Genomic DNA, 25,287 nt, shown 5'->3' on the forward strand with positions numbered 1-25,287 from the left:
TTTTGCACGAAGGCAAGTTAGGACTGGAGGGATGATTTATTCTTTAAAATTAAACTTCAATACAGTACCAGTGCATGAAGGCAACTCTACTGGTCAGCTTGCCTCTGAACCCAGCAACTTTCAGTCTTGTTCTGGGCTTTTCCAACCAAATTTCCAGTGTGTCCCTCCACTCAGGAATAAAAATCTGACCTTCTGGGGCATTTCTTTGTGGGTCAGCTTTGTGGAACCAGAAGATGCCCCAACTTTGCGCTTTCAACCCAGGAGCAAAGATTGTGGCCATTTTGTCCATCTACCCACTATGAGTAGCTCAGTTTTCAATCTCCACAAGGTACTGACACAAAGTATACAGAGCCATTTGTATGTTGTATGGGGAGGGTTGGGGGTTGGGAGGGAGAGAAGAACTCACTCTATTCGATTGCTGGTTTTGTTTTACATTTATAAAATCCTTCTGTGCACAAAGTGATGAGATAAGAAATTATTTTGATCGTGAATATTGTCACGATAATTCTCTTATTTTGCAATGTTGTTAAATCAAAACTGATATTTAGCCCCAGTCATGGCTATGGTTTTAATGCTAATTTAAGTTTCAAAAAATGATACATTATGGTTAAATATTATGGTTAAATATACATTAAACAAGTATGTAAAGTAAACAACTATCTCTGTTCTTTATAAAACTTTTAGTCTCCCTCTTTCTGATAATGAATATATCCCAAACAGCATAGCTTCTAAGGGATGAACTGTACAGTGATAGTGGGGAATGATTTTAGTCATCACACTCCAGCAGAAATGGTCATTGGCAGTATTTGCAGATTTCATAAAGGTTACATTCTGATTAATATGTGAGCAGTAGCCTTCACAAGTTGAGAGTGGACTTCCTGCCCCTCAGTAACAGAAAGCCCTGGACAGATGCTGGCCAATCTGGTTGACTGGCAGCCAAGTGGTCTCAGCAGTGCCAAAATGCTGTAGTGGCCACTGCTGGGACTACACATTCCATGAGGATCATCTCCAGGTGCCTTCATAAAAGGTAAGTTCAGGGTTTTTGGTTGGAGGGGATCAAGCACCCTAGGCAGAGGACTATTACAGGGAGTTGATTTTTAGAGACCAGGGAAGGCGGTACATTGGGGATGCACCATATTTGTGTCGGTAGCTCTACACCCAAATTATTTCTCTCTTGCTTTCATCCTTAATTGGTGAAGTAGGGAGTAGGCAAACTTACTGCCATCTTACCTTACCTACTGTATAATTGTGGAGGAGGTGTAAAGGAGCCCTTAGGTGTCATTTAATTGGCAACTCAAGACCTTCATAGGCCTAAGTGTAGGCAGACTGGCCTATGTTGCAATATGTTGTCCACCTGTTGCAATATGAGGGAGTTGCAAAATTCAGTTGTAATGTTTTTTTAATCTGTATTGAGCAATACATCATCAATGTGATTGATAAGAAATCTTGACTTGTACAACTGGAAATGCCAGATCTACCCCGGTCTTTCTCCAGAACAGTTGGCTGATGCTTGCTATAATGGAAAATATTACAGTGTGAATTGTGTCTAATTTAATCATATATTTGACTGCATTAGGTTCCTGACTTTAAGCTGGAGAGGTTGAGACACTGTGGACTTTGAACATAAGTAAATTTGTATAAAGAAAAGGGTTGTTTGTTGTGATCAATTGCACTGTACTCAACTTTCCCCTCCCTTCTCTGTGAATTCAGAGGACCCACAATTCATTCTTCCCACAGCCAGTACTTCAGGATCATTACCGTAGCAACTCTGATGTTACCACTAGAATCCCATTCAGTCTATCAAATAAATCAAAAAAAGAGTGCTATTTATAGAGACCACAGCTGAATGATGAATGGAAATATCACTTGGTCTTCCTGAAGGTGGGGTGAACTATCTGGCTGATGTCTAAGAATCCATTACAAACTGCACTTTTACATTAGAAATGTTCCTTGTGGTCACATATGGAGTAATTGTTCCCTTTTACAACTAAGATTCTGGTTTGTGTGAATAAACAGCGACCATTTCATTACTCCAAGCCAAAATAACATTCCATTGGAAGAAGAAAGTGGATAATAAAAATGTTGTATTTACTTGCAGTTTCCTGGTTAGTTTCATGGTGGATGCACGTGGTGGATCCATGCGGGGCTGCCGACATAATGGCCTGCGAATTATTATTCCCCCTCGCAAGTGTACAGCACCAACACGCGTGACATGCCGCCTGGTCAAACGTCACAGACTGGCCACAATGCCTCCTATGGTGGAAGGAGAGGGCCATGCCAGTCGGCTAATTGAAGTTGGACCATCCGGTGCACAGTTCCTTGGGTAAGTTCCAACATATGCAAATCCGATGAACAAATCCAACATGTATCTTCTGATTGGTCTAACATACAGACATTATCAATCCAATGGCAACATTATGTCCTATTAACTTTGTTAAATCTAAAAATACATGTTTGCAATGAAGAAGGCAAAAAGATTACTTTGTCAACATATAATTCTTTGGACAAAGGTCAGCTTGCTAATATGCAATTACTGAAGAACTTGTGGTACAGTGTGAGGAGTATGGTACAGTGACAGATGGTCTAATCATCATTTATTAAGCAGTTCAAAATTTAAAATGTGTTCCAGTGTTGGTTGTGTAATGTAAATTTTGCATCTCTAACATGGTAAACTACTGTATTGTGTTGCATTTGCAACACAAAGTAATTAAAATGCATTAAAATGATACAAAAAATTTTCTTTGTTCATCATAAGAATACAATCATTAGTCATTAGCAAGTCACTATGGAACAAGAACCAAAGGAATATTACTCAATTGTGCAGCCTCCAATTATAATTTGCAATGTTTTCTTTAGTTTGTTATGTTAGGTATGTGCTCTATAAGAAGATAAGAATCTAGAGAAGGGTGTCTCCATTATGTTCCACAAGGCTTTCTGTTTTGATTAATCAACCCTACTTATCCATTGACATATCATAACCTTTAATCTTTTCTCTTTCCACTGCAATGAATGGGATTGAATTGTACATGAATTTTTATAGTATCTTGTGTGGATTTTATTTGGACAGTTAATCAGCACTGTAGATTTATGACTTTTACTCAACATTAACTTGATACCTAAAAATCAATAATCAATTTAATAATGCCCAATAACGTCAACCAGCCAGTAAATATGTAGATTGTTTGATGGTCTAATCTTGCTGAAGCTAAGGAGTGTTAGGTGGATGATGACTGCAAAACCCTGTTAAGTATTAACACTACAGATATGTATTTGTACAGATCTGTACTAATACAGATATCTGCACTGGCATCCAGGTAGGGAAAAAGGTAGTGTGTGTTATTTGCATATGTTACATAGTACTTACATATGTGCTTCTTCACCACCCCTATCCCCTACCTTTCCATTCTCTGTCCATCTATTTTATGTCCCCATCTCTGGTTTCCTTTTGGCAAGTTAACCTTATAATAAACTGTTATGAAACATCCTTTGAACTGTCAAGATCTGTTATGGTGATTAACTTTTGCAGTGTAAAAGACAGAGGAGCAAATTAGGAAAATACAAGAGGAATTAAACATTCAATTGTTGTTTCAAGTGATCGTCCAGACATGACAAAATCAATTTTCAATAGGCAGTTTTTAACTTTGAAGTAGAATATCTAGAACATTGGTTATCAGTTATTGCTCATTCTCAATCACTAATATCACTAATAAAAGTCTTCATTGCACCCTTGTAAAATTCCTCATAATTTGTCAAACATTCCAGCATATTTTTAAAAAAAGTATTGATTGCATGTTGATTTCATGATAGGCAAGTAATATAGTTTGAATATCGAAAAAAGACTGCAACCAGGACAAAGACTAAATGTTTGTTGGTTTTATACTTCTTTTCATCTCTCTTCCACTGCTGCTTTGGATTTACTCAGTAAACTACACCTTCCTAACTCTCCTCCCCCGCTAAATGAGGGAGAAAGCTTGGTTAGCCGAATCCTGCAGCTTGGGCCTTCAGGAACCAAATTCCTTGGGTAGGAGAGACTCACAAAATGTTCAGAGAAGAATTCATTGGATGCCACCATGCGTATTCCCTGCAATCCTCTCCAACATCTTTACATTTAATTTTTTAACCCTTTTAACATTGTCCCTTATGCGTTTAAATATTAGCCTTTTTGTGTTTATATGATATATAATATATATATATATAAAATGTTTATTTATATATATTTATATATAGATCACCTTTGCTTGAGATAAACTGTTGTGATGTTCTGTGGCTTTATGTCATGAGTGTTGCTGTCGCTGGGAATGCATGTGCTCAACGTAGTAAGGAACTTCCTTTGTCGCTTTCTTCCCCATCCATTCCTTTTGTTAATTCCTTGTGTGAGTGGACATTTTATAATGTCCACTCAATCATATTTTCCTATCCTTGTTAAACTGTGTACTAAATTGTAGTCTGTAACAAAGTGAAATGGAAATTGAAAGAAGTTTTATTAGAAAGATGTAATACAAGTGTGCTGAACTTCTTGTGTCTTGTTGCCTATTGATAGGCTAGGATCCTGCGAAGATTTAAAATAGTTAAGTCCTGGGTCTGAATAAGACTTAACTTTTTAAATCCCAAAATACAAGTTAATTCTAGTATCTTGCCTATTTATAAATAGTGTGGTTTAATTGTCTATTCCTGAACTTCATTTTTGTCCTGTGATTTTGCATTACTTTCCTTCATTTCTATATTCCGTGAGTTTTTTGTTTAGAAGTGGAAGCTATAGTCAGGATGGAGGTGAACAGTGTAAATATTTAATACGTACATTGATAGTAATACAATCAGTTTGATTGTTCTGCCCATTCATTCCCTTCTCACTTTTTTTTTCTGTTTTTAATCTCAATGTACCTCCCATTATTTTCTAGCTGCTGATCCATGTAATCATTTGGAAAATATTACAATTTCTTTTGCTGTTATTTTTCTAATTACTGTTACTGCTCTATCTATTACTGTTCTCATGTTGTTGCTTAATTGCTTTTTTTTTAAACCATCCTCCGTGTCTGTTTTATTCTTGGTTGTTTTATTCCTTTGTGCTGTCATTGCACATCTGATGCCAAGTAGCACCATGTTCTGTGATCAGTCTCCATGTAAGAGAAAATATTGGACGAGGAGCTCTCTGATTACCAGCTAGTGGGCAATTTTATCTGTACTGTTATTTGATGATCAGACCTTTCAGCTCCTCTTCCTTTGGTAGGCAACATATGATTGACCAACAAATACTTTAACAGAATCACTATGTGCAGAACCAACAAAAACAGTTACTGTAGTTACCACACAAGGCTGTGAAGACATTATTAGCTAAATTGCAAGCAGAGGTAAATGTGAATTATTTACTGAAGATTCCTTTGGCGTTTGTTGTTTCACTGTGTTAATGTATTTTAGAATTGCTCCACTGTTGAATTTCCATAAATCCTTGCAGTTTTGTCACTTAATTAAGAAGTAGCTCTGATTCAAAAACGTGACCTTGGATTTGTATTCTTACAAAAGACAAAAACTTAACTACCACCATGTAAGGTGAGAAACATGGTTTTTTCCTGAGGTCAGAAACATACCTCCTGTAACTAGCTAAAGTTCGGATTTAAGCCTTGACTTTATATCGAGATATGTCTTAAATGTGAACAAAGGAAAATGTGAGGCTATGAGGGGCCAAATCACTTTGATTGATTGGAAATTGCTTTAAAAGATATGACAATAGGAAGACATTGGCATTGGCATTTATAACACATTTTGATTCTTTTGAGGCACAGAAACCCAGCAGGAAGGGTGATTCAACCATAGAAAACAGGGAATATGGTAGAAACAGATATGATAACATTGTTGAAAAGATATTTAGACAGATACACAAACAGACAGGGAGTAAAGGGATACAAACCATGTACAGGCAGATGGGATTAGTTTAAGATGGCATCATGGTCGACACAGACATGATGAGTTGACGTCCCTGTTCCTGTGATTTACTGTTCTATGTTCGATCATGTTAGATCAACTTATAAAATTATAAAAGGAAAATAAGTCTGATGATTTGGAGTATCTTAGAATTCAACAAAGGAGAAGCAAAATAAAAAGAATGTACAACTTGAAAGAACATTAGCAAGAAACACACAACACAGTTCTAAAAGCTTTTATAGATACATAAAAAACAATGATTAACAAAGACAACTGTGGGCCCACTACTGGCAGAGTCTGCTAAAAGCTCAGGCACTCTTTATGCTACTTGTTTAGCACTCCCTTCAAAGCTGCATAGTCCCTTTTTTACCTTGGGACCAGAATGATACCATGGACAGCCATTACTATCTCCCCATTCTGTACCCCGTCACCTTTGGCTGGTGAAATTCTGAAGGTACAAATCAGCTATTTGCCACTTATTTTCTACTTTGACAGTTAGGACTATGGCCCTTCACAGGTTTAGAATGAGCTTTTTAGAAGGTTCAATTGGACACAATTGGGAAAAGCTCAGCATTCTTGTGTCTCTGTCCTTCAGCCATGGTGATTAATGCCAACACAGTGACTGCCTGATGTCTTGCATTTGGCATGTCACCTGGTACCAGTATTTTTGGGGCTATCTTGCTTTTGTTCCCTACTTCAGATCACCATCAGATATCAGTCCAAAACATGTTCAAAAAATATGATCAAAAGGCAAAATATTAAGTCAAGTTCCTGCAGAATATTATTTTATGTGCATGTAGAAAAGAAATTCAGCACAAATGCATTATATAAACAGTTCATTCAGATACAATAGTGAATAGGTGGGAGAGTTGCAAAACAGCAAGAAAATTAAAGTCAACTCAAGTTTTCTTTTTGTATTTTGACCCTGAATCTCCTTTCTGCAAGTTACTCTCATTCATTTGTTGTTTTACTATTGATATTGTCTATGATATAATGTTTTTCATGAAAATATTAAATTTGTGTTAGTTTACCAAAGTTCAGAAGTGCTTCAAATCCTTGTGGAATGTGGACTGAAACCAGTAAGTCTATATTATAAACCTTTGGGATATTAGTTAATTGCAAAGAGCTTTACAAGACATTTCTCAGCAGCAATCCGTCACAAAGCATTTTAGTTTCTTGGCATTTCATTCAGCATCAATACCCCATCTTCATTTATTGAATTTTGGATACATCATGATTGCAATTTTAGTTGAAATTAATTCCATTCAGTCAACTAAAGAATAAGAGAATCAGTAATTTTGATCTCTATCACCTCACCATTAACCAGTTTTGGTGAAAATGGTTATTACCTCCCAGCACAAAAAAGAGAGAAAATAAAAATTAAGCAAAATGCACTTAAGGTGCTTCACACTTCATAAGCTGCTAGATCAAAATAACATGACACGGAGGTTAACCCTACGTTAGTTATTCAGTCATCCCCATCCATGTTGAAAATGAATGCCAGCTCACTTTGTTACTGACTATATAAAATTTGTAAAGAGTAGCATTAGACATGATAGAATCAGGTCTGTTTCCACATTGTGCTCATTCGTATCATCTGGTGTTTCAGGCCTGTGATTGTAGAGATTCCACACTTTGCGGCTGTGCGTGGGAAAGAACGGGAACTGGTGGTGCTGCGCAGTGAAACAGGGGAGACCTGGAAGGAACATCAGTGTGAATATACTGAGGAAGAATTGAATGAAATATTGAATGGGATGGATGAAGGTACCAACTTTGCTGGGTTGATGGGGAATGAGGGTAGTAATGAGACAAGTAATGAAAAATCAAAGGCCATCGTACTTATCTCGTTTCCTATTCAGATAATCATGGGTCAGACATTCATCCCAGCCTGCAAATTCATTTGGATCCATTAAATTTATGTAAAGATGTGCTTATTCTTTGGGCTGGTGTGGCCTCACCCTTGGATCTTGTTGGCAATCACAAAAGGAATTCATAATTTTTGAAGTAAGTGTTTGTGCTAAAAGTAAGGCTGTAACAATACCAATGTTAGTGTTACAGTGAGAAGGCAAATATCTTAACGTGCAACATCAATATTTGAACAGAATCATGTGCAGTTACAGATTATCTTGTTGCATGCAGAATAATTCCATCTATTTTTGCAAGTCACAGAGAGTTCTCTCTCATCAATTCAGGAAAAAAAATTATTGAAATGTTTATTTCCATTGTTAGTTTTAATAACCAGAATTTCTTTTTTTTACTTGATCAGAATTCTAGTTTGTGGTTGTAAAATTAAGAATTTAGTTAGTTCTTTGGTGTAACTTGAGACTTTTGAGTAAATTATGATCTTTCCATTCTGTCACACAGGCATCATAACCACGACCACTCCCACAATGCAGGTCATCAAACATTGTCAGATATAATTTTATTCCATCTTAAGTAACAGTAGTGTTCAAGCCAGAGTCAGCTGGTGCTGATGTCTGCAGACATCTTCACAAACCCATGATTAATAAGTTTTGTGTGACCCCAGGAGCAGATGAAGGTCAACAACTACTCCTGTAAAATTGCACACTCAATGATCTTGATTACACCAGTAGCTTAGGTCCTTTTAATCATCGGTCTTCCATAGAATCACATCATTCTTTGTCTCTTAAATCCTCAACACCCAACTTGCACCACCCTCAGCGTATACATTCTCAGACACTGACAATTTATATTTCAGCATGTAAAAATACAGGAGATTCCTGTAACCTGTCCTCATGGGTCGGCACGCCAGGGAACCAGGTTCAGTTCCCACCTCGGGCAACTGTCTGTGTGGAGTTTGCACATTCTCCCCATGTGAATTGGCCATGCTAAATTTCCCATCCTGTTAGGTGCATTAGTCACGGGTAAATGTAGGGGAATGGGTCTGGGTGGGTTGCTCTTTGGAGAGTCAGTGTGGATTTGTTTGGGCCGAAGGGCCAACTGTAGGGAATCTAATCATAAGATGTGTTAATTTTACCACATTCAAGTGTGGACACTGTACTACTTTTATGGCCCAAGGTATACTGAGGAATAGTAATCACAATCACTTTGGTAATCCATTCTTAGCTTTTCCCACCAGGCCTGAATTCTTCATGCTTGGCTGGCAATTCCGAACCTGACTCCTTGAGAAATGTGAAGTGTACCTGAAATCCAAAAGTTCCCTTGCAGTGCAGGAAGTCAGGGGAAGTCACACCATGCCCCATATTTCAGATACTATTTTCTAAGATTCAAAGATACAACTACTTTGACAGGTATTCAGAAAGAGTAATTGTCGTAGACTGTGATGCTGGAAAAGCACAGCCAGTCAGGCAGCATCCAAAGAGCAGAAGAGTCGATGTTTCGAGCATAATGTCTTCATTGGGAATGAGGCGATGGCCCAAGGGGGCTGAGAGATAAATGGGAGGGGTGTGGGCTGGGGGGGAGGGTAGCTGGGAATGTGATAGGTAGATGAACGTGGGGGTGAAGGTGATACGCCGGAGAGGAGGGTGGAGTGGATAGGTGGGAAGGAAGATGGACAGGTAGGACAGTTCAAGAGGGCAGTGCTGAGATGGAAGGTTGGATCTGGGATAAGGTGGGGGGAGGGGAAGGAGGAAACTGGTGAAACCCACTTGTCCTGTGTGGTTGGAGGGTCCCAAGGTTGAAGATGAGGCATTCTTCCTCTAGGCGACGGGTGGCTAGAGTTTGGTAGTGGAGGACACCCAGGACTTACAGGTCCTTGGTGGAATGGGTGGGGGAGTTAGATTTTGGCCACAGGACAGTGGTGATGGTTAGTGCACGTGTTCCAGAGATATTCTCTGAAACATTCCATAAGCTGGCGTCCTGTCTCCCCAACGTAGAGTAGACCACATCAAGAGCAACGGACACAGTAGTTGACGTGTGCAGAAGTACAGGTAAATCTGTCGGATGTGGAAGGATCCTTTGGGGCCTTGGATGGAGGTGAGGGAGTAGGTGTGGGCACAGGTTTTGCAGTTCTTGTGGTGGCAGGGGCACGTCCCGGGAGTGGAGTGTGAGTTGGTGGGGGGCATGGACCAAACAAGGGAGTCGTGGAAGGAATGGTCTCTCCAGAATGCAGATAGGTGTGGTGAGGGGAATATACCCCTGGTGGTGGGCTCTGTTTATGGGTGGTGGAAACAGCTGAGGATATGTTGTATCCGGAGGTTGGCGGGAACTTATCTTTGCATACCTTAACACCGTCCTGTCTCCCTTGGTCCACGATATCCCCACATAAGTAACTTCATGAGTAACAAAAAGATGGGGTACTGGGCTAATGGTCAGATACTTGGTAGTGTGGATGAGCAGAGGGATCTTTGTGTCCATGTACACAGATCTCTGAAAGTTGCCACCCAGGTAAATAGTGCGGTGAAGAAGGCATATGGCGTACTGGCTTTTATTGGTAGAGGAATTGAGTTCCAGAGTCCTGAGGTCATGTTGCAGTTGTATAAGACTCTGATGCAGCCACATCTGTGCAGTTTTGGTTGCCATACTATAGGAAGGATGTGGAGGCACTGGAACAGGTGCCGAGGAGGTTTACCAGGATGTTGCCTGGTATGGTAGGAAGATTGTATGAGGAAAGGCTGAGGCACTTGGGGCTGTTTTCATTGGAGAAAAGAAGGTTTAGGGGTGACTTGATAGAGGTGTACAAGATGATTAGGGGTTTAGATAGGGTTGACCATGAGTATCTTTTTCCACGTATGGAGTCAGCTATTACGAGGGGGCATAGCTTTAAATTAAGGGGTGGTAGGTATAGGACAGATGTTAGGGATAGATTCTTTACTCAGCAAGTTGTGAGTTCATGGAATGCCCTGCCAGTAGCAGTGGTGGACTCTCCCTCTTTATGGGCATTTAAACGGGCATTGGATAGGCATATGGAGGATAGTGGGCTAGTGTAGGTTAGGTGGGCTTGAATCGGCACAACCTCGAGGGCCAAAGGGCCTGTACTGCGCTGTATTTTTCTACCTTCTATGTTCTATATGTTTGGGACACGACCCATGCCCTTCCCCTCCTCCATGACTTTTATTCCCCTGGCCCCTAATGCCTCATCTTCAGTATGGACATCAGTCCCTGTACACATCTATCCACCATGATGAAGGCCTCCAAGGCCTCTGTTTCTTTCCACTGACTCATTCATTCGAATGACAGAACTGGTCCTCACCTCAACAGTTTCTCCTTTGACTCCTCCCACTTCCTCTCTACCAAAGGCGTTGCTATGGGCACCTGCATGGGCCCCAGCTGTGCATGCTTCTTCGGGTGTCTCGAACAGTCCATCTTCCGCAGCTACACTGGCACCATTCCCCACCTTTTCCTCCGCTACATTGATGACTGTATCAGTGCTACCTTGTACCCCCACGAGGAGGTTGAACAGTTCATCAACATCATGAACACCTTTCGCCCTGACCTCAAGTTCACCTGGACCATCTCAGACACCTCCCTCCCCTTCCTGACCCCTCTATCTCCACTTCCAGTGACCGACTTAACACTGACAAATACTTCAAACCCACCAACTTCCACAGCTACCTGTACTACATCTCCCTCCCACCCTGCCTCCTACAAAATGCTATCCCTTATTCCCGACCTCTATCACATCTGCTCCCAGGAGGGCCAATTCTACCATAGAACATACCAATGGCATCCTTCTTCAAAGACCACAATTTCCCCTCCCACATGGTCGATGATGCCCTCTAGCATATCTCTTCTACTTTCCGTAGCTCTGACCTTCAACCCCACCCCTCCAATCCCAACAAGGACAGAACGCCCTTGGTCCTCACTTTCCACCCCACCAACCTCCAGAAACAACATATCCACCATTTCTTCCACCTACAAACAGACCCCACCACCACCAGACATATATTCCCCTATCACCCCTTTCTACATTCCAGAGAGATCATACCCTTCATGACTCCCTTGTTAGGTCCACACCAACCCACCCTCCATTACAGGCACGTGCCCCTGCCACTGCAAAAATTGCAAAACCTGCACCTGCAACCCCCCCCACCCTCACTCACCTACATCCAAGGCCCCAAAGGATCCTTCCACATCTGACAGAGATTACCTGTACTTCCACACATGTCATCTACCGTGTCCATTGAGAAGACAGGACACCAACCTGTGGAACGTTTCAGAGAACATCTCTAGGACATGCAACAAGCAATCCCACAGCCCTGTGGCCGAACACTTCAACACCCCCTCTCACTCCACCAAGGACCACCAAACACTAGCCACCCAGCGCCTGGAGGAAGAGCACCTCATCTTTTGCCTTAGGACCCTCCCAATCACATCGGATCAATGTGGATTTCACCAGTTTCATCCTTTCCCCTCCCCCCATGTTATTCTAGATCAAACCTTCCATCTCGGCACTGCCCTACCTGTCCATCTTCCATCCCATCTATCTGCTCCACCTTCCTCTCCAACGTATCACTTTCACCCCTACCTTCATCTACCTATCGCAATCCCAGCTACCTTCCTCTCAGCTGCACACTCCCTCCCATTTAACTCTCAGCCCCCTTGGGCCACCCGCTCATTCCTTATGAAGAGCTTATGCTTGAAACGTCAACTCTCCTGCCCCTCGGATGCTGCCTGACTGGCTGTGCTTTTCCAGCACCACATTCTTCGACTCTGATCTCCAGCATCTTCAGTCCTCACTCGCTCTCTCCTGAAATTGGGCAGGTAAATCTGGAATTGGGAAGCCATTGGTTAAGAGATAAAGTACCAGGTGGGTAAGATGCCAGGGTGGCAGGTGTTTAAAAATGCCAGATAAGTGATGGAGTTCTAGAAGTTGGTGCGATGGCAGCTGTTGACAGGGATGTGTCAGTTCAAAGGGTTCAGGACAGCAATGGGTAGTGTTGAGGAATGCATGGATAGGTGTCGAGGTCTGGGTTTTTTTTGAGGAATGGGGAGGGCTGTTGGAAAAGGAGATGTCTATCTTTTCGTATCAGCTTAATTCCGTACAACCAATGACTGTCTGTCTGGCTTATTTGAATATTTGAGCAAATATATTCACCACTCAATTAGTACATTGATCATTTTAACTAAATCACCAACATTAAAATATAAATATCATACTTGAAATATTCAAACTACTTTGGCCTGGGCCATGTATTGTCATTTTAAAATGTACAATTTCACATTGATTTTATGGATCTAAATTGAATAAGCAATGCTTTCTGAAAAAATATTAATGTATTGATTGAATTGTATCCTAGAGTTTTTTTGAAAAAAAACATCCTACTGATCGGTAGAATGCAAATTTATGCCCAACATACACAGTTTGAACAGAAAAAATTGCAGTAATGGTGTTTTCTTTCCTATTTACAGTGCTTGACAGCCCAGAGGAACTTGACAAAAAACGTATTTGCCGTATCATCACCAGGGATTTCCCACAGTACTTTGCAGTTGTGTCCAGGGTCAGGCAGGACAGTAACTTGATTGGGCCAGAAGGAGGTGTATTGAGCAGTACTGTTGTACCACAAGTTCAAGCTGTCTTCCCTGAGGGAGCATTAACTAAAAGGATTAGAGTTGGCCTCCAGGTAACTAATCTCCCAGAGATTTAAACAACGAGGCACGCCTGGGGCCAGTCATCAGCATGTTTAAAAAGGAATATTAGTTCACTGTTTTACAAATACTCTTAGCTAAAAATATTTTTTACTGTTTTCCTTTATTAATGTGCAGGCCCAGCCCATGCATGTTGAGCTAGTCAAGAAAATTCTTGGTAACAAGGCAACCTTTAGTCCAATAGTCACCCTGGAGCCTCGGAGAAGGAAATTCCATAAACCAATAACGATGACAATTCCTATTCCAAAATACTCTGCTGAAGGGCTAATGAATGGCTACGGTGGAGACACTCCAACTCTCAGGTTACTTTGCAGTATAACAGGTAAGAAACCAATACATGTTTATAAATGGTGACACAAAAACTACTGCCAGATACTAATCTCGTGGAGTCTGCCATCAGCCTGACAGTCTGGCCGATTTTCATTGCGTTGAAATGACTGCAATGTAACCACTGGGATACACCATTTCCAGAACTTTTCCACGTGCTCATACATATTTACCTAATTATTTTCCATCCCTGTCCATCATCCAACTTTTACATATCATTGAAATTTCTCTTGTGGCACATGCTTTCAATTTTCTCATCTGTGTGACACCTTACTGAACACCTTCAGAAAATTTATTCAGATCATCATCGCCTAAAATCCATGCATTTTATCTTATGTAATAGAATCCAAGATTTGTCCACTAACCATGATGGTCAAAGGCCTCAATTTACTTTCCTAGTTCAGGCACATGAAAACAAAAAGGTTCATGGGCTCTACAAACCTGGTTTTAAAAATAACAATCTGTACTTCCCGTTTCTGGTCTGTGTGTGCAGGCTCAATTGGAAAATGGCTGGGCAACCCAAAAAGAGAGGTTCTCTGCCATGCCACACATTCGGGCCGATGTTTATGAATTTATCCTGCTCTCGATACCTGTACATCAACATTTCATTGACTATTTTTAACACCTAAGATGCCGTTTTCATATTTAAGAACTGCTGATGCCTCATTAATAAGGGGCCACACATTTAAGACCAAGCTGGGGGGGGGGGGAGGAGGGAGGGGGAGATTTCTTTTCTGAGGGTAGTGAATCTGTGGAATTCTTTACCCCAGAAGACTGTTGAGACTAGGTCACTAAACAAATTCAAGGCTGACGCAGACAGTTTTAAGGGAGTCTAGTGGTACAGGGATAAGATAGGAAAGTGAATTTGATCAGCCTGCATCTCATTGAATGGGGGAGCAAATTTGATTGACTGAATTGTCTACTTCTGCTCCTACATCTTATGGTCTTTCAGCAGTTGGAACCCCAGGGCTTGATATGTGCAGATTTGTAAGTCAACTGCTAAAAATGATGAGCAGGAATTGCTCTCAGAATTCACACCTCCATTTCTGACAGCTCAAAATGTTGTGAGGTGGAATGGAGTGGAGGGGGTGCTGTCTTCAAACAGATCACACTTTGGCTGTTAAAAGGATTTTACCAACAGTGTGAAAGTCACAAACTGATGTAGTAGGTGTAAATTCTCATGAAGGGTAAATATTACCATGAGATTTTAGAATAATTATCTGTAGCTTATTAAATTGCCATGCACAACTATAAAGGAAAATAGTCTTAAGCTGGTAGTGAGAATTTAAAAAATAAGGCTTTGCTTGATTACTTTGACTTCACAGCATCCTGGCAGAATCTTTCCTCCTATTGTATCAAATTGCACAGTTTGTGATCATGGCTGTGATGCATTATCATTTGTTTCTCTTTATTCATTCACTGGCTGGGCGATCATCTATTACTTATTCCGACCTGCAATTCTCCATGGATTCTCAAGGGCAATTAGGGGGTGAGCAACAAATGCTGAGTTAGCCAGAAAAGCCCTTATTCAATGAATTAATGGGATACTTTGATTATAAATGAATATATTTGACCACAGCATCTTTTTTGCAGTCCCTTTATCTGGGTCCAACCTTGTTGATTCCTGGTTATTCTCTGAGAGACATGGAATGGCTTTCACCAAAGGAAAAGGCATGTCAGCCATTATATCCATTCCAACCAAAAAGGACACATCAAGGCTAGTCACAAACCCCAGCCTCTATAGCCTTGTAGGTTAAGGCACCTCAAGTACATATCCTTGGGTGTGTAATGTGGGGTGACAGATTTCTCCCCAGTGGACACGGAACATTCCCAATGGACACTGGGTCCCAAAAGAGCTATCCCCTTTCTTTGCCTGCCAGCAGCCTCAGCCCAGAAAGCTCAAACCTCTGCCTTTCCTTTTGGATAGAAACTTGAAAATAGTGTTGAATCAGGCCATTGAGTGGTAACTGAATGTCCACTTGAAGGCATTCAATTAACCCAAGTGCAGGCTGGCCACTTGACATATAAGCTCTCACTGGTGGTAGGGGTCTGGGGTAAACAGTGTTAGATTTTCAGGCATACATGACCACAGTATCCTTAAGTTAAGCAGTTGACCTATTGCATATTCAATAGTTTGCACACTTTAGGTGTGAGGAGGTCACACTTTAGTTATGATATACTGGCTATTTAGACAAAGTACTCACCCATGACAATTACAGATAGTTCACTGATACCTGAGGAAGAGCAGGCAGCTGGCACAGAGTGTGTGGTCTCATTAAAACTGTGAAGGCAGCATCCTGCACTCTGCTGAACTTTTGGGAATCTCTTTTGATCTGATTCCATCTGAAGGTGATGGATCCCTGATGAAGACCATGCTCTGACTCTGAGCACTTGTTGATATTACACGGTTTCTTGAGGAAGATAGTGTCAATCACCCATTTGAATCCTCCTTGCCGAGGGACTAGAAGGGTTCAAATGAAAATGCCAGGGACGGCAGGATGAGGTGCCAAAGTTACTTAATTGGCCACTTAAGGACTTCAGTAGACCTAATGGTGGGCAAGCTACAGAGAGTCTGCCTGTAAATCTCAGGCAGGGGCAGGTAGCTGGTGTGAGAGCTGGGTATTACATGCCCCTGTTTTCAAACCAACACTGGAAAGCGTAACGTCTAGCCCATGTACTCAAAACTTTTCAAACATTTAACACAAAAGTGCTATTAATTCTCATTATAGATCAAGTTAAAAAACAGTTTGAGAAACACCACTGATGTCCCTTAAATTAAGGCTTTCTGAAATCTAACTTTTAGTGTGGGCCCATTTATATTACAAGTTGTTTGTTCCTCTTTCTCCAATTTAACAACATGCAGATACACTGTGAGGCAAATGTACTCTCTCCGGGAGTCTCTTGAAACAAAATATTTTACAACTTTTGAATAATACTTGCTGGCTTTGTCTTGCTTCCCAGGTGGAACAACGCCAGCCCAATGGGAAGATATAACTGGAACTACGCCTTTATCATTTGTCAATGAGTGTGTTTCCTTCACGACAAATGTGTCAGCCAGGTAAAGATTTTGGAGAGTTTTAAATCAATGTACCCATGGTACATTAAATCAAGGTACATAAGCCTGCAGAACAAAACTGCAATGCCACCAAGTTAACTGGCATACAAAACACCACATTTGGAAGCAGAGAATTGCAAAGAGTTAAGTCAGTGGCTGACCTATGGTAAATAGTGTTCAGTGTGAGAAATATGTGGTCATCAACTTTGGACTGTAGCAAGGAAAAACTAGGTACTTTCTAAATGGTGAGATAGTGAGAACTACGGGTGAACAGAGAGATTTAGAAGATTTTCTGCAGAAATTGCCAGAAGTTTAATAGAAATGTAAAAAAAATGAAAAAGCTGATTGACTAATATTCTTATATCAAAGGGGTCAGAGTGCAAAGAGGTGATATTTATTTTGCAGTTCCTTAAAGCTCTTGTCAGATTATATCTGGAATACTACAGTCAGTTCTAGGAAGCATGTCCTAGGAAGGACACCTCAGGAAAGAGTTATGGGTGTTGAAGGAAGGTGCAATTTGGAGTTATCAATCGCAATAGGACCAAAAGATCAAATGTTGAAGACAGTTTGCATAGATTAGGCCTATTTTCCATTCCGTAGAAAAGATTAAAGAGATAAAATAATTAAGATCTGTATGATCATTAATACATTTAGGGTGTAGGTTTGCTCACTGAGCTGTCGGCTTGATATCCAGACGTTTCATTACCTGGCTAGGTAACATCATCAGTGGCAACCTCCAAGTGAAGCGAAGCTGTTGTCTCCTGCTTTCTATTTATATGGTTTGTCCTGGATGGGGTTCCTGGGGTTTGTGGTGATGTCATTTCCTGTTCGTTTTCTGATGGGTTGATAGATGGTATCTAGATCTATGTTTGTTTATGGCGTTGTGGTTGGAGTGTCAGGCCTCTAGGAATTCTCTGGCATGTCTTTGCTTAGCCTGTCCTAGGATAGATGTGTTGTCCCGGTCGAAATCATGCCAGCAAAGACATGCCAGAGAATACCTAGAGGCCTGGCACTCCAACCACAACGCCATAAACAAACACATAGATCTAGATACCATCTATCAACCCCTCAGAAAATGAACAGGAAATGACATCACCAGAAACCCCATCCAGGCCAAACATATAAATAGAAAGCAGGAGACAACAGTCACCACTGATGATGTTACCTAGCCAGGTAATGAAACCTCTGGATATCAAACCTACAGCTCAGCGAGCAAACCTACACCCTAAACCTCAACCTGAGCTACAAACCTTGCAATAACACATTTGGCTGAGAAAATGTACTTCCTTTGGTGGCCAACCCAAACCAAAGCTCTAAGTTTAAAATTAAAGCTCAGGTAATGTCAGGAAATATTTCTTTAAACTGTGCAAATTGAGATTTTATCTCAAGAAACCTGTTGAGGATAGGTCAATGAAAAACTTAAAATGGGATTTTGTTACATAAAACTTAATGTATTCAACCCTGAACAATTCAGTACTCCAATCCAATAAATAGCAGGTGTCTGGCTGAGACTGAATAAAATGTTTCTTGTTTTGCTTGTTGCAGGTTCTGGCTCATAGATTGCCGGCAGATCCAAGAATCTGTCAACTTTGCCACTCAAGTGTACAGAGAAATTATCTGTGTACCATACATGGCCAAATTTGTAGTTTTTGCCAAATCACTTGATCCAATCGAGGCACGATTGAGATGTTTTTGTATGACGGATGACAAGGTGGACAAGACATTGGAACAGCAGGAAAATTTCACGGAGGTTGCAAGGAGCAGGGATGTAGAGGTACGAGAATAAATGAATGAATGAATTCATGTGGAAGGATCATATCGGATTTGAAACATTAACTCTGTTTCTTTCTCCACAGACTCTGCTCAACCCATTGAGTTTCTCCTGCTACTGGTTTTTTGGGTTTCCTTTCATATTTCTAGAAACTGCCATGTTTTGCTTTTAATGAATGAGTTTAATGACTAGACAGTGCTTTGGCATACAGAGGAAATTACATGGGGATTCCCACATTTTATGCTGCGTAAAATTAAGTCTATTGATAACCTTGTAAAGAGGGCCCAAGCCAGTTGTTCCAAACAAGCTTTATGCTGAAATAAGGTGCATTCAAACCAATCTGTGGAATAAGGGCTCCTTTGACTATTTCTCACTGTACATTAAGAAACTAATGAAAAGGCCAGAGGACATCACTTTTGATCTTGGAACGTGCCTAATCTACCTCTGAGAAGGACTTCCAAAGGCTCAAACAACAAGTGAAGCTAGTTGTTTCATGCTGCTACTGAAGTAGCAAAAATGTTTGCCGTTAACAGGATGCTGTTGTCAAGTAATGATGATGTTCCATCTGTCACACAAATGAGTAATACGGTATATAAATTTCGGTGTCAGTATGAATACAACAATATAGGCTGTACATCCCAAAGACTGGTGGATTGTATCAAATGGCATATGCTTTCACCTCTTTGTAATAAGCAAGGTATGGACATTACCCAAGCATCTTGTGGTTGCAAAACTTCAAACACTGTGCTAAACATTAGATGTGATTCTGTAATTAGACAACATTTGCTAAATAATCCAGATTGTGTGAAAAATCATGAAGAACAATTTAGGATTGCCAGTTGGGCTCATAGTATGACACATGTGCGCCTACTTGATGCTACATACATGAACACACAGGGCTCTTTTCTTCTCAGAGATCTACTCGCTGTTTAAATCATGGGGAGCATGGTGGCTTGGTGGTTAGCACTGCTACCTCACAATGCCAGGGACCCAGGTTCAATTCCAGCCTCTGGCGATTGTCTGTGTGGAGTTTGCACATTCTGCCGGTGTCTGCATGGGTGCTGCGGTTTCCTCCCACAGTCCAAAAATGTGCAGATCAGGTGAATTGGCCATGCTAAATTGCCCATTGTGTTGGTGCATTAGTCAGAGGGAATGGGTCTGGCTGGGTTACTCTTCAGAGGGTCAGTGTGGACTTGTTGGGCTGAAGGGTCTGTTTCCACACGAGGGAATCTAATCTAAACTGAATAAAACAAGCAAGGTGCCGACCATTTCTCAGGGAGATACCGTAACTAATTAGAGTCCACCTATTAAATTAGAAACAAAGCTTGACAGTTCATTGTTTGTCATTGTCTAACTGATGTATTCCCCATGGCAATGCCCTGTACCAATAAAGATCCATTTGCCAGTTAACCAGCACCGCCTTCTCATATTGTATAAATGTTGTTTTCCCTTAACATTGGTGTGTTGAGAATTTTCTTGATGAATGCAGGATGAGAAGCTTAGAAGAAGTCTTTTTCTCAGTAATGTTCAAATTTTGTATAACTAGTTCTTTGATTCAATTTTATATTTGTTCTGACTATAATGAGAATCACATCTGTTTAAAATATAATTTAAACAGTAGTATGTTCATATGAAGGCTTGGTCTGACTCCAAGCTAAAGTACATTATTTTTCAAAATTCATTCAAAGCTCTTGTTAAATTTAAATTAACATTTAGTATTTCAGATTCACTGTGATCGTTCCTGGCACCATTCTCCTCTATCAGCCCTCTCCTTTCTTCCTAACTCCCTCCACTCTTCCTTTTCCTTCCTCACAGTAATTAAAATCATAGAGACTGGATGAATCAGAAAAAATATACTAATGGCATTAATATTTGTGCCTAAATCTCTCTTTTTGTAGGTATTGGAGGGCAAGCCCATTTATGCTGACTGTTTTGGCAACCTTGTGCCTCTCACAAAGAGTGGACAACATCATCTTTTCAGTTTCTATGCTTTCAAAGAAAATAGACTTGCACTGTTTGTTAAGGTACAGTAAATTACCTTATTTGCACCAGCAGATGGTAAATATATGTAGACTTCACATTTATCTGTTTTATTCCTTACATACCCCTCAATCTGCCCTCAAGTTTCAAAACTGCTGTGAATCCTTCTGGGTCATAGTTGGAAGTCATTTACCCTTCCAGTATTTTTCTAAAGTTACCATTTCATGTGTTCAAGCCCAGAGATTGAACATTAGAAATATATTTAACCACAGAATCATTAGATTACTAACCATGCAACAATTGCTGCACAAGTCTTTGGATGTTATCTTAACCTGGATCCTTCACAGATTTTTTTTCCCCTTATGTAACCTACTGAAAAATACTCAGTTGAAATTAGATAACATTTCAGTCGCTGGAAAAGACGTCTCGGACCTCATAGTCTCTAAAATTGTGTAAATTATTCACCAGTGATTGAACACATAATCATCATCATTTTCCAAACAAATTAATCTGTTATTCAAAAGTTAAGCTTAAAGAAAATTCTGGTGAACTAGACTGACATTGGTTTGTGAAGTATGAACATTTTCAGCATATTTGTGGAAGGTTGTAAATTTAAAAATCGACAGCACCATAAAACACCATTGATTCCAGTTCATCAGCTACTTGTTGCACAGCATTCGAATGTTCAATTCTGTGGCTGGATTATACACTGAAGGTGGGCTTGTTGCAGTCCACTGTAAATAGTGAAAGGGATGGGGCAAGCTCACCCCTACTAGCTGCCGCTCACCATATGTTTATGCAATAATCCATTTGTAAGTATGAGGTGGGAATTCCATCCCCCTTCAGCAGGATATACCAACTCATGGAGTTGCTGGTCAGTCAGAGCCAACAGCTTTGCACGTTGACAGTGGCAGAAGGAGCAGATAGTGCTGGATGTTATATTCAGCAATGGACCCAGACATTCAGGTATGGCTAGAATGTCACTGGGACCAGAATTGATGATGGTGTGGAGAACTTGGGGAGGGTGCTGAGAGAAGCACATTGGAAAGGGTCGTGGTGAAGGGTGGATTAAGCGAAAAGAGAGAGGAGGAGGATTAGCAGAGACTCCCCACACCTTTGCTTAAAAGCCCTAATGAATTAGCAGTTAAAAGCCTCAATTGGATCTTTGGTGAATCACCTGAAACATGCCCCACCATTCATAAAAATATGATTCAGTGAGCAAGCATATCACTGAGGGCACAACACTCAAATTTACAGGTCTATCTAATTATTGGCCCATCCAGACATGGCACCTAAAATTCAGTCTGCATTGTCATTTGGTCAAAATGAAATAATTTCTTCATGTAATGATAATGAAAATTATTTTGAGTTTAACAAATAACAGAATTCCATCAAATTGTTCCGTTAGTCTTGTTTGCATGATGGAGGTATTCTAGTGGTGTTGGACATTTATACTAGTTCCTGGAGGGGAGACATGTGAGTAAGTGATAATCAGATTGTCCACTCTCTGGAAATGTGGTTGGATTAGCAATTGCATTAAAGGGGAATATCTTACTGGTTGTGATATATCTACCCAGTTCCTATTAACAGAATAAGAAGCATAAGAATTAATAATACATCTCATCAATTCCAAGTATTCTGTTTTTGGTGGTGCTGTATCCATTCAAGACCAAACATTAATGGTTATTACCCTGAATCTTCCAATTGATGAAAATTCTTAACCTGCGATTTTTGTCAGCATCACTCTCAGTAAATATCCCACTACTATTGGTAATGTGATGGGGAAACTGCTTTAGGAAACTCTCAAACTTACACAAAATGTGTGTTTATACAGAGCAAACATGGGAGAGAAACAGCTTATGATTCAAAGACTAGTTCCTCAAAGATTCTGACAGTTTTACACACAAGGCACATTTCTGTTTGATTACTCCTGTGATTAAATTTTCCAGATGATGGCGGGGGGCTTTTAGTGGAATGTGGTCCTCTGTGCTGTGCATTTGCAATGTCAAAACAGGTTAGGGGTGTGAATAAATATTTCTTCCATGCTGGTTTATGTCCTGTGGTTTTTATATATCCAGCTTGAATTGCGAACTTCGATATCTCTGAATAAATATGGAAGCTGAACCTGCTGCCCAAATGATCTTGAAATGCATATCTCACCAATTAGAACATTCTTGTGTAAAACCATTTGTGTTATATGTAAATAAAACATAATTCATGACTTTTAATAGTAAACATTGCATTTTCATTCGTGCTAAACATGAGAATATGCTAGTGTATTATTGTCAAATCTGTAGAGTATTGAATGCACTATTACTGTTGCAATGGCCTACTTCATGGCACAGGACTCATTAAAAAGGGTGTTTGACACTGATTTTGCTTTAGTTTAGAAAGAAAAAGACTGCATCCTTTTTCTTTGCATGATGAACTGTGAACAAAGGATGCATTGATCCATTTCAGTGGGATGAGCTTAAATGGATGCATGTAGGCCTGTCAGTTTGCCAAACAGATTTTGATGTATTTCAACATTAGTTGTATGAACCAAATCAAATTCTGAAATGTGTCACAACAGGTTAGAGATACAACCCAGGAACCTTGTGGACGATTATCCTTCATAAAAGAGCCAAAATCGACAAGAGGTCTGGTCCAACATGCAATCTGCAACCTAAATATTACTCTACCCCTTTACAGTAAGGTAAAGCATGGCTGTCTTTTTTTCTATATTTAACAGAACTATCATAATTGTCTTATATTGCAGCTAAACTCCCAATTTTGTCTAAGCCACAAATGATGAAGCACTAAACATTTGGACTAGTATTGAACAATATGTACCTGGGTTCTAATTCTTCTTTGGTTGCCAATTAGTATTTAAATGGAACCGCACCTTCTCTTGGGTTGCTCAAGCCATCCAATGACAGACTTAGGGGAAGCATCACCTTAGCCGCAATGAAATGAGTTTGTAGCCTATTGCCAATCATTTTCAAACCATTTAGATTGTATCTGCCAAGAGACCTGAAAGTGAAGCTTATTTGTGACATGCTAAATCTTTTATTGCTAAATCAATACTAAGTCTTGAATTTTGATCAGGCCACAACAGAGGTGCTTAATATTTACTCTGAAAAAATTTTTTTTTTTGCGAATGTGTCAGCTAGCATTCACCCCTTTGTGAAAGTGGAATATTTTGATAAGCCTGATGCATGTTGAGGCATTCATGCAGGAATGCCCTAATATTTTTGCCTTTGCAGAAGGGCGTTCTGCAAAGTTTGGGTGTTATTTTTATTATTTTTTTTCTAGAATTGTTTGTCACAGCAGAAGTGCATGATTGCACTGAATGCATAGCACAAAACAGGACAATTCATTCCAATTTGTCTTGTCAGTGTTAATACTCAGCACAAACCTCCTTCCATCTGACTTCATTTGCCCCTATCAACATTGACCCTGTCACCCCTTTCTCCTTCGCATTTATATCAAGACACTCTTTAAAGGCGTCTATACAATTTGCCCCAGCTATCCATGTGGTAGCAAGTTCCGTATAGTAGTTATTTTGTAGTATTCTATAGTAATAAGAAAGGCTCCTTTGACTTTTATTAAGATCCTAGGCTTTATTATTTGTCATAAGGAGGCACTATTCATTAGCAATTGTTTTTGGAAACATTTAGTCCTATCTTGGGGCTTACTATATAAATTGGAAGCACAAACTCACTGTTCTATTCATAAAGGCTCCCATTCATTCTACAATTGCTTTGGAAAGCATCCACTTTTAAGAGAATTATTGAGCTTCTCACTGAACACTAAGCAACCACAACCACATTTCCACAACCTAACTAGTGAACGAAGAGAGGAGTACCAAAATGCTTCAAGGGATATCTGATTGATCGGGGACCACCATAGGAGGCACAGAATAGCCGAACTGTAACCATTCAGCATGATCTATAGACTTGTGCATTTTCTGAGACATTTCTTAGGTGTTCTCGCTCAGTTGGCTGTGTTTCAGAAGGGAAACTTTGTAAAAGCTTTACAGAACTGTTAGATTCACTAAGATTACTGGGGCTCTGCTATGCACCACTTGAATGAAGTGTAAACTTTCATGCGTACTGTATATGCCTCTGCTCCCAAAACCCACCTTACATGCAAGATCACAGTTAATTGCAAATGACTCAGTGACGTCTTTGGGGCTAGCATAATGTTTTTATACTTCCATCAGTCCAGTGTCTCAGCTTTCAGGATGGCTATTGGGTGACAAGGGATTCCTATTTTCCCATGGTTCATTTCTCAAAAGGACGATTGGCTCAGCGTATAATGAAACAATTGTAAAGGCAATAGGAAGAAGTAAGCAATGCTGAAAAAGGATGTTCAGGGAAGATTCCAGTACCTGGATTAGGTTCAGGGAATGTTTTGCAGTATGTGCGAGCACAATCTTGTAAATTGTGGTGAGCAAGTTATAAACTTCAGAACTTTGCTGAGTGAAAGATGGTAGGTAAGACCCTAGAGGGCGGCAAAGAATTGGATAATGGTATCACTGATGTTGAAGACCAAGTGTGGTGAAAACTACTGCTATAACATGAAGAACAGACTTGTTCACATAAATTAACAGGTGACTAGAGCAATAATATTTGGGAATCTCAGCTGATCTGCCTATTCAAGGCCTAATCAAACCCTTTGTTGT

General features: G+C 40.2%; 1 protein-coding gene across 12 annotated transcripts in view; it reads left to right on the top strand.

Annotated features, from left to right (window-relative positions):
- LOC140485944 (ankyrin-2-like) overlaps positions 1-25,287 on the top strand; it is an 850,179-nt gene that overhangs the window by 746,255 nt on the left and 78,637 nt on the right. For 7 of the 12 annotated variants that reach the window (XM_072584685.1, XM_072584421.1, XM_072584596.1 and 4 more), the window contains 9 exons: positions 2,099-2,323; positions 3,923-4,021; positions 7,529-7,683; positions 13,252-13,463; positions 13,606-13,810; positions 16,777-16,873; positions 18,416-18,644; positions 20,540-20,665; positions 23,194-23,316. In XM_072584685.1, the coding sequence (XP_072440786.1) occupies positions 2,099-2,323; positions 3,923-4,021; positions 7,529-7,683; positions 13,252-13,463; positions 13,606-13,810; positions 16,777-16,873; positions 18,416-18,644; positions 20,540-20,665; positions 23,194-23,316 (1,471 nt within the window). The remainder of the gene's footprint in view (positions 1-2,098; positions 2,324-3,922; positions 4,022-7,528; positions 7,684-13,251; positions 13,464-13,605; positions 13,811-16,776; positions 16,874-18,415; positions 18,645-20,539; positions 20,666-23,193; positions 23,317-25,287) is intronic. The other 5 variants (XM_072584942.1, XM_072585304.1, XM_072585036.1 and 2 more) reach the window with 1 other exon arrangement.

This window comes from Chiloscyllium punctatum, chromosome 1, assembly GCF_047496795.1.
Source record: "Chiloscyllium punctatum isolate Juve2018m chromosome 1, sChiPun1.3, whole genome shotgun sequence".
Lineage (NCBI taxonomy): Eukaryota > Metazoa > Chordata > Chondrichthyes > Orectolobiformes > Hemiscylliidae > Chiloscyllium > Chiloscyllium punctatum.